The sequence below is a fragment of the Psammomys obesus genome, unplaced genomic scaffold (genome assembly GCF_907164565.1).
Source record: "Psammomys obesus unplaced genomic scaffold, mPsaObe1.curated_primary_1811, whole genome shotgun sequence".
Lineage (NCBI taxonomy): Eukaryota > Metazoa > Chordata > Mammalia > Rodentia > Muridae > Psammomys > Psammomys obesus.
The window spans coordinates 8817537-8827645 of record NW_026591918.1 but is presented as its reverse complement, the minus strand read 5'-3'; the positions used below and the strand labels follow the sequence as shown (position 1 = coordinate 8827645).

Genomic DNA, 10109 nt, shown 5'->3' with positions numbered 1-10109 from the left:
CCACGCGACGAGCCCAACCCGGGGCCTACCTTCCGCTTCCAGAACCACAGAGGCGGGCTCGCGCGCGCCGAGGCGAGGGTGCGCGCACGCACCGAGAGGGTGGGTCGGGCGCGCGGCCGTTAGCGGTCCTCGTCTTGACAACTGTCTGCCACGCTGAGGTTCCCGCGGGCCTTAGACCGCGTGACCCAGACCCCGTTAGCGCGCTCGCCTCCTTCGACGGCGCAGTCACCGCGCGGGGCGGCCGCCCGTGAAGTATCTACCACGTCTTGTGTCAACGAATAAAGCTCCGGGACAGCGGCGCCCTCGGCGACAGCTGGGTGGGCAGCCTGGGCTGGGAGCGGTGACCCTCAGCTTCCGTGAGAAGCGAGCGGCGGAAGCAGCCTCCACCCTGGCCCCGCACCAGCCGCCCGGCAGGCGAGACCTGAGCCTGGTCTGGCATGCGCGGAATGCTCCTTGAGCCCCTCTTCTGGCTGTTACCTTCGGGGGACGGTTGTGGCCACACTGACACGTATTTTCCAAATAAATCGTTTATTCTTGCGGCGGCGGGGCCGAACACGTTAATATATTTTTAATATTCTCAGCAAGCATTTACCCAACACTTTTATCCAGTGAAACAACTTGGTAAGCGTTTCGAGCGAGCATCCGCCGGGTTAAGAAGTCAGGCTGGGAGCAGCTTGTATTTGCCACGTCCGTCCTCAACTGTTCTGAAGATTGTCCCATCTTATAACTACTAGTGTGCACAGACTCCTCAAGTAACGTCGTGGTCCAGCGATGCAAAGAACTGAAGTCTCAAGGTTTATTTCTCTTCTAATGCGGTCGGGTTTAGCGCCAACCACCAGGAAGCGGTTAAAGTAGATCCCCCTAGGGACATGGCAAGGTTGGAGCCGGCTTCTCACTCAGCCTGTCCACGTGTAGTAAGAAAACAAACCGATGTCAGCTCCCCAACTGCATCTCCTGTGTTGGGAAAAGCTAGCCTCAAGTTTCGATGGCTTGTAAGCACTTCGCATTTTTGTAGAATAACTGGACGTTTCTGAAGAGATTCCTAGTCCCCAGCCTTGATCTCTTGGTACTGAAGTACAGTGTCTCCAGAGTGAACCTAATTCAGTGAGCTGTCTTAGGAAATGCTGTCCTCCTTTCCCTTACTAGACATAGCTTCTCATGGGGTGACTTTATTTTTGTCTCAGTTCACTTTTGGAGACTTTGTAATGGCCAGTGAAAACTGGATGACTTTGCAGTCTGCTTACCTTATTAGCATGAGTGGCAGTTTACTGAGCTTACATCTAGATAAGGGTAAGACAGGCAAAACCTCAATGGCTCTCTGAACCTGGTAAAAGGGATTAAGAGCCAAGCCGGCAGTCTTCATTGTTACTTCTTCGCTCCTAATAGATGGGGTCATGACTTTTAAGCAGCCAAACCTCTCGGATTCCTTTTGCTAGGACCTAACTGGGTAGAACAGCCACTCACACTTGAGTACAAAGGTGGCTTTTTCTTGAGTGTTGTCCCGTGTACTCAGCAGAAACAAAGAACCATTTGATTAGGCCAGTCAGTAGTTCCAACATCTTAAACTGCCTTGTGATAAAATTCTAACATAGTAGATGTTAGCTTCAAATCTCACCTAGACTCACTGGTCCTGACCTTGGCTATGATGGTTATCTCTCTGTGCCTCACTCAGTCTTCTCAACGTGAAAATGAAGATTATAATTGTGCCTACTGTGAAGTGCCTAAAACTGTTCTTGGCACAATTTAATCATTACTGATCCGTACTAGCATTAATTTTGGCTATATCTCTTTTATCAAATGAGTTGCGGAGTGAAGTGCACTGTTGCTTTGATCTTACAGAACTTGATAACCAAATAAACTAAATTACTAACCTTCCTTGTTTATATTTATAGCTGGAAAAGCCTGTGTTGTCTTCATAATAGTACAGAAGAATTCTAGATAGAAAGGAAAGACAGAAGCGAATGAAGACTATAAAAGAGAAGAAGGAACATCCAAGATTGAGGTAGAGTAGGGTGACCTAAAAGAGTTGGGGCAAATTCCAGTGGCCATTGGTACATGTTGCATTTTCTGTTCCCTTTGGCATATTCTCAGAGGCTAAGGTTAGACAGTGTCGAAGCATGAATCAGGCCCCTGGATATAGCCCTTCCTGTCTTCCCACTGGTGTCTCTAGTGTCTAAGTGACAGCTGTGGAAGTTTGCTGCTTGATAACTGTATGACCTAAGACAAATCACCTATGCCTCAATTTACTCATCTCAAAAATATGCATTATAGTAGTACTCCCTTTTAGCCTGGCAGTGGTGGCACATGCCTTTAATCCAAGCACTTGGGAGGCAGAGGCAGGTGAAACTCTTGAGTTTGAGGCCAGCCTCAAACTCAAATGGTCTACATAGTGAATTCCAGGATAGCCAGGGCTTTTCCCTTGCCTTGAAAAAAACAAAAAGAAATAGCATTCCCTTCTTAGAATGTTCTGCTGATTTATTGAACTAATTCATGATAAAGTACCCAAAAATAGTGCTTATCACTGGAAAACAGTCATCAACATCAGTGTCATTTTAGTGTGCTTTGGGAAGTTGGCAAAAGAAAATAAAAGTAGGCTTACTCCTGAACTCATTCAACCCAGGCAGAATAGGCACTGAGATGGTACTCGAATAATTTAGTGTATTTTACACTTTGAAAATAAAATATAAAAAGCTTCAGGGAATTTGGTTTTTAGTCAGACTATGAATGGCATTTTAAGGGAAATTCAGAAGGCTTGTCAGTAGTGTCCTCAACACGTTTACTTTTTTTTTCCTCTCTTATATAGAAAAACTGGCAGGACTAAGAAGGTAACCAAGAGAAAGCTATCTTCAGGTCCTGGTAAGAGAGAGAAGGTGGTATTGAGTTGCTGCTTCCAGCCATTAGCAGAGAAGGCCACTCCAGTGGAGCAGTAAACTTGCTGCTCTCATTGTCAACCCTACTTCTTTCCCAGACTCTCCAAGATTAAATCCTAAAGAATTTGGTGTCTGAAGTTTTAAAGTTTCGTATCTGAAGTTCAAGAAAGGATTAAAGCCAGTTGAGAAAAAAACAGTATGAAGCGGCTAATCACAGCCTACTCTGTCAGTGTGACCAAAGTATGTCAAGGCCTGATACCAAGAGTTAACCTTTATTCTGCCAAAATTACCCTTTTTCTAGTAAAGATGCTTCCTGATTACAATATTTTATTTTCTGTTTTGTTTTTACATTAAGGTGATGCAAAAGTGACATGCATTCAAAAGAAACTATACTTCAAATTTTGAATCTTGGTCTTTTCCCAAGCTAATGATACAATATTCTCTTACAGTGCTGAGCAGTGGCAGCAAGGCGTGGCTCCTAGTAAGCCACACAAGATTAATGAGAGACAACATTTGGAGTTTCTGTGCTGCTAAGCTATGGTGTTTGACAGGCTACATGTAGTGAATGCTTCCAACTTAGGATGTTTTCCTGTATGGAGACTGTATCTAGATAAAACCCCTTTATAAGTAAAGGGGCCTCTAGGCGCCATGCTGTTCTTAGATGGTTAGCCCCATTTTTTATTCTTAATGGTCAGCTTGAGCCATTCCTTTATTCTTAATCTTTACTCTTTCAGTTTGCCTGCTATGCCTTCAAGAACCTGGTGATCCTGAAAAACTAGGAGAGTTTCTTCAAAAAGACAATCTTTGTGTCCATTATTTCTGTCTTGTGAGTATACAGCCCTCTTTGCTTTGAATGTCTTAGAGCTTTTGCTATACAAACTGCTTTTATATCTAGCCTCAAATTTATAGTCATGTTTGTTTTTCCTTATAGTTTTTACTCTTTTAAAGTCTATTTTTTAAATAATAAATGACATGACCTAAAATCCTGACAGTATAAAGCGAGAACAATAAAAAAACCTCTTCCCAAAATCATATTCCTTTTCTTTCCCTTCCCCCCAGAAACAAATACTCATTTGGATTGTCCTTCCAGTTAATTTCCCCCAATATGCTTTTTAGTAACTATAATCTGAATACTATAAAATGCACCAATCTTAAGTATACAATTTGATGATTTTTAAAAAGATCTATTTTTATTTTATGTATTTTGTGTATATATATATCTGTGCACCATATTTGTGCAGTTCTCCTCAGAGGCCAGAAGAGGGCATTGGATCTCCTAGCACAAGAGTTACAGACAGCTGTGAGCCTCCATGGGGATATAACTAGGACTCAAACCTGGTCCTGACCAAGAGCGGCCAGTGCTCCACATAAATCATATGGATTATATTCTTTCTGTTAGGTCCCAACCCCCAAACGACAGTCTGGGCCCATCTCAGGCTGGACTCTGACCAGGTAAACAGGATTGCTACTTACAGCATTCCTCAGAAAACCTGTAAACCTTGTAAGGTGGGTTTCTGTTTGTCAAGAATAGCCATTACTTTCATATCTGCACCCTCAACAGCCACCTACCTCCAGAAAGGATGTCTAGTTACCTAATAACTCAAACAAGCCTCCAACTGATCAAAGCCCACGCTGGTTCCCAGCCTGTTCCAGCCAACTCACCTTCCTCTCACCAAAGCATAACTCCTTATAACTGTCCTCTGTCTATCACAGAGAGAGTCACACGGACCTTTCACATTCCCAACAAACATTTCTTTCCACACTTGCTTATATCTGGTGCAGAAACATGAGAAGAAACATTGGACCCCACCCTAAAGGACTCTGCCCCTTGTAACCAAACTGCAGATTTTTCTCTCCTGGGTGCAGATCATTTGCTGCTTCTAGCTCCTGTCACCCACCATCTTTGACTATAAACTTTAGAGTCTACCAGCCATTTCTCTCCTCTACTTTCTCTACTCACTCATCTCTCAGCTAAGTGTCCTCCCGGAGCTTCATCTGTCTCTGGCTCGTTGGAGCCTGCTACAAAAGTCATAGTGGTATGCCAGGCAAACCTCTTACACCTCCTGTGCTCCCCATCACTGTGCACAGGGGGCACCTGTCCACTGATCCCGGGCATGCCCCTGACAAGTCTTGATCCCTTGGGGATGCCCTCAGATTAAGACACTGCCCTATGGCACTAACCATTCCTATGCTATTGGAATCATCCCTCTGGTGAGATTGCTATCACAGCCCCTTTTCCTAAGTCTCTCCACTTCCTTCTTGCTCTGCTCCTGGAAATTCTTTACTGCCCACCTAAGATGTCTCCCCTCCTACTTGGTCTGTCTCACTCTCTCTAGGTTGCCTTTTGGAGCCTGAACTACCATGGGCTCTCATTAGATGTCAGCTCCTCTCTCCTGCCTCTAATGTCTTTCCCACCTTGGACTCAGAGATTCTGTTAAGTCTGGCTTACATATGGTGCTGAAGTAATTTTTCCCCCAGATTGCTCGAATATGGTAAAGTTATCTTTTTAACAGTTGGTGGATATTTGACTTGGTTGTGTTTGGTGAACTTTTGTGAATAAACCTCTAAGAACATTCACTTGCAAGTCTTTTTGTGACATGCATTCTTCCTTCTCTTGGGCAGATGCCTAGGAGAGAGAGTGCTGCTTCCATGTATGTAGACATGTATGTGAAGCTGCCAGGTCATCTTCCCAAACTTGTACCAGCTTACACACCTTATGAGAGTTACAGCTGATAACTTTTTACCAAAGCTTGTTGTTGTCAATCTTTTTCATTTCAGCCTTCCTACTCGATGTCACTGGCATTTTATTGTGTTCCTAATTTATACTACTTTGAGGAATAAAGATGCTGAATTTATCATGTGGGTTTTTTTTTTCTATTTTTAAATATCTCACGTATTTTATTAAATCAGTATGAATATTTTCTTTTGTTAAAAGAAACTGGATTCTGATCCAGACATGATAGCTCATGCCTTTAATCCCAAGATTGGGAGGCAGAGGCAGACAGATCTCTGTGAGTTCAAGGCCAGCCTGGTGCTCATTTCTGGTTCCAGGACAGCCAGGGCTATGTAGAGAGACCCTATCTCAAAAGAAGAAGGAAGAGGAGGAAGAGAAGAATAAAAGAAACTAGATTCTTTTGTCCTGCTAGATTGTAAAAATTGTTGATATATTCTAAATACAAATCTTTTTTGTACACATATCATTTCTAAGGATGTCTTTTGAGGAATTTTAAAAATTTTGATGTTGTATTTATCAGCTTTTCTTTTATGGTTAGAACTTTTTGTGTGTCCTAGGTAGTACTTAAGTACCATTGAATTACCTAGATGTCTTTGCCAAAATCAGTTGGCCATATAAATGTTTGTGGATCTGGATAATCTACCTATGCCATTAATCTACTGTGTCTATCCATACGCTAGCACTCCACTGTCTTAATTCTTGTGGGTTTACAGTGTCTTAAAATTAAATATGGTAAAATTTACAGCTTTTTAAAGAATGTTGAGTATCAATTCCTTTCAAATTGTATCCATAATGTTCTTCAGTCCTACTGAAAGTGTAGTATTTTGTAGCTTTTGTTAAATGTTTTTCTAAATATTTTGTTGCTGGATTATAGAAATGCAATTATTTTATATATTGACTTTGTATTCTACAGTTTTGTTAAATTTGGTAAACAGTTAACCAGTTCAAGCATTGTGCTTATTTATTCACTTGGTATACTCTGGATCTCTGTGTATATAGTCAGCGTCATTCATGAATTAAGGCAGTTCTACTTCTCTTTCGAATTTTGTTTGTTTTTAAGTGGGGTCTCATGTAGCCCAAGCTGGCCTTAAACTCATTCTGTAGCTTGAGGATGACCTTGAACTTCCTTTTTCTCTTTTGTGTGTATGGGGGGCAGGGTATGTGTGTATAGATTCATGTATGTGTGCATGTATGTTCAATTGTGTGCATACATGTGTGCATGTGGAGATGAGGTTGACATCAAGTGTCTTCCTCTGTTTCTCTCCACCTTGTTTTTGCAGACAGGATCCTGGAGCTCACCAATCTGGCGAGAATATCTGCCCATCATGCTCCAGGGATGCTTGTGTTTCTGCCTCCTTACTGCTGGGATCACAAGCACACATTGCTGTCCCCAGCACTGTCCATCTGTGATGGGGGTCTGAATTGGGTCCTCATGCTTCTGCAGCACGTGCTTTGCTGACTAAGCCATCTCCCCAGCCCTATCTCTAACTCTCCTGTGGTGGGATTACAGGCATTTGCCATCGTGTTCAGTTTGTTGTGTTTTTGCATTTTAGAATTGTATATATGTATGAGTATTTTGCTTACATGTGCATGTCTGGTACCTGAGGAGGTCAGAAGAGCAGGAACCCATAGAACTGGACTTTCAAAAGGGTGTGAGCCACCATATGGGTCCTGGGAACTGATCGCCTGTCTTCTGCAATAGTAACAGTGCTCTTAACTGCTGGACCATCTTTCCAGCTCCCATGCCCAGTTTTTAATGGGTGCGGGGCAAGGATTGAATCCAGGACCTCATAGGTGCTAGGCAAATACTCTACCAACTGAGCTATATCTCCAGGCCCCAGTTTTTGTTTTTCATTTCTTCTTGCCTTTGTACTGGCTAGGGCGAGGCCTTCAACCTGATGTTCAATAGAAGTAGTGCAAATAGTAATCTATCCTTTCTCCTAGCATTAGAGGGAAGCATCTAGTATTTCATCATTATAAATATATTAGCTGTAAACTTTTTTCATAGATATGTTTTTGTCAGATTGAAATTCTCTCACTCCTGGTATTCTGAGGATATCTTAAATGTACAAGTTTTGCAAATGTTTTGGTATTTACGGACGTGATTTTGATTTTTCTCTTTTTATAGTTATAGCAACTGCATTCTTGGTACAGGCCCTACTTGATCATGCTTTATTATTATTCTTTGAATAGGGGCCTGAATTCAGCTTAGTAATATTTAATTTTTTATATCTATCCTCATGAGAAAAATTGATATGTGATTTTCATTTCTTTAAGTCCTGCCAGGTGTTAGGGCTTGGCTGTTTGCAAGCCTTGGCTGATGCATTCATAAGCATATACATTTTAACAGAAAGTTAAACATGTACAACATTTTGTAGGGTTTTCTTTCCACCATATATTTTGGAGATCTCTCCATATAGAACATACAAACCTAGGTTTTTAAGTAGCTGATAGGTGTTCCTAAAATATTAAACTCTTGTTAAAGAGTTAAATACTCTAGTTAAAGAGTATTTAGAGCTAGATTATGGTCCACACTTTCAATCTCAGTATTTGGGGGGTAGAGGCAGATGATTATGAGTTCAAAGTCAAACTCTACTTCATAGTTCAGAGTCGGCCTGAGTTATTTAAGGCTGTCTTGAAAAATAAGGAGATATCAAAAAAGTTAAAAGGACATTGAAATTGTTTCTGTTCTTTATTATTTTTGATAAAAAATAGCTCATGTTCATTATGGAAAACATGACTAATACTTAAAAAGTATAAATAAAACAAAAAACACTCATTATGATAAAGCCTTGAGAGAGTGATGAAATATGTGTGAAATGTTTTGAGCATCACTGGGCGCCCACAGCTATAGTCCAAGCCATCTAACATTGTAGGCTCATCTCTATTAAAGTAAGATTAGCTGATAGACTTGGAAGGCTGAGGCAAGAGATCACAAATTCAAGACTAGCCTTGACTGCACAGAGACTGTCTCAAAATAAATATTGGGGTCAGAGAAATGGCACCATACTTAAGAGAACCCACTGCTCTTGCAGAGGGCCAGAGTTTGGTTCCCAGAATCCACGTGGCATTTCACAGTCATCTGTAGCTCCAGTTCTAGGGGGATCTGTCCACCTCTTCTGATCTTGGGTACTGCACACACATACACATGCAGGCAAACACTCATGTACATTTAAAAATCTTCTTAAAACAAGTTAAATAAGCCGGTTGTGGTGGTGCACACCTTTAATCCCAGCACTCAGGAGACAAAAGCAGGTGGATCTCTGTGAGTTCCAGGCCAGCCTGGTCTCTACAGAGAGTTCCAGGACATCCAGGGCTACACAGAGAAACCCTGTCTTAACAAGCAAATGATGATGATGATGATGATGATGATGATGATGATGATGATGTTAAATACATAACCTAAGCTCCCATTACACATTGTATAACCACTGCAAGAAGCCCATCATCCTAATACTTTTGAAGTACTAAGATGAGCAGAATGTCCCAATGAATTTAATAGAATATCACTTCTTTTTTCTTAAATTACCCATTCCAAAACCATCTTTGAACACTTTTAAAGAAACAAACAACCCTTTAAAGTATGCTTTTAAAAAATGCAACTTCTAATCTTCTATTAGTACAGAATGGCCATTATAAAGGAGACTTTAAAATCCCATTTACCTTCATGTAATACTCTGAGAAAAATATTCTAAAAAATCTTGTACTAAAGGGAAATAAAGGAAAAGGGGTGTGACTGGTGGGTTCTGTAGGCCCAAGTGTGAATGGCAGCTTTATAACTTTGCCATATGATTCCAGGCATGTCACTTGCCATGTTACACTTCAGTAGCCTCCTTTGTAACATAAAAGCCACATAGCTTCTGTGTCATATGTAGTCTTTATAAGCATGAAATGAATCAGTCTAGAAAAAATGTCTCCAGTGTTCACACAGTAGCAGGAGCAGCCCTTAGCAAATGAGGGACAGGATGGCACTACATAAAGGCACTGATCCAGAGGCTCTGTGGCCTTTAACAGGTTATGTTTCTCCATATTGGGTTGTCCAAAGTGTCAATAATTTAAAAAGTGCTGGAGTATCTAATACATGCCCATTATATCAGATTTAATGTATTCATTAAATACATAGTCCTATATACACAAATGAATTCCACCAAGCTCCATTTCTTAGTTTTCTTCCGTGGTCATTGTCAAGACACTGTACTATTTCACTGACAATCTTATTGACAGCCTGATTCTGCTGCTCCTTTAGATCTTATCTAGCAAGCTGCCTCAGAAGGGCCAATCCAACAGAGGCCTCCATGGATTTATGCCTGAAGACATCAAAAAGGAGGCAGCCCGGGCTTCTAAGAAGGTTAGAATTTCTTGAAATGGGGACCTTCAAGTAGGCCTTTCTCATGCATGTTTCAGAATCTCTCTCTCTCTGTCTCTCTGTCTCTGTCTCTGTCTCTCTCTCTCTCTCTGTGTGTGTGTGTGTGTGTGTGTGTGTGTGTGTGTGTGTGTGTGTGTGT

General features: G+C 41.6%; 1 protein-coding gene across 6 annotated transcripts in view; it reads left to right on the top strand.

Annotated features, from left to right (window-relative positions):
• The first annotated feature begins 64 nt into the window (after nucleotides 1–64).
• The window catches only part of Phf7 (PHD finger protein 7), a 12956-nt gene continuing 2911 nt past the window's right edge, over nucleotides 65–10109 (top strand). For 2 of the 6 annotated variants that reach the window (XM_055612420.1, XM_055612417.1), the window contains exons 1-3: nucleotides 69–794; nucleotides 3605–3696; nucleotides 9851–9952. In XM_055612420.1, coding sequence (XP_055468395.1) covers nucleotides 9900–9952 — 53 coding nt within the window. In that variant the 5' untranslated portion in view covers nucleotides 69–794; nucleotides 3605–3696; nucleotides 9851–9899. Of the gene's footprint in view, nucleotides 993–1892; nucleotides 2003–2803; nucleotides 2857–3604; nucleotides 3697–9850; nucleotides 9953–10109 lie in introns of all 6 variants that reach the window. The other 4 variants (XM_055612421.1, XM_055612422.1, XM_055612419.1 and 1 more) reach the window with 4 other exon arrangements.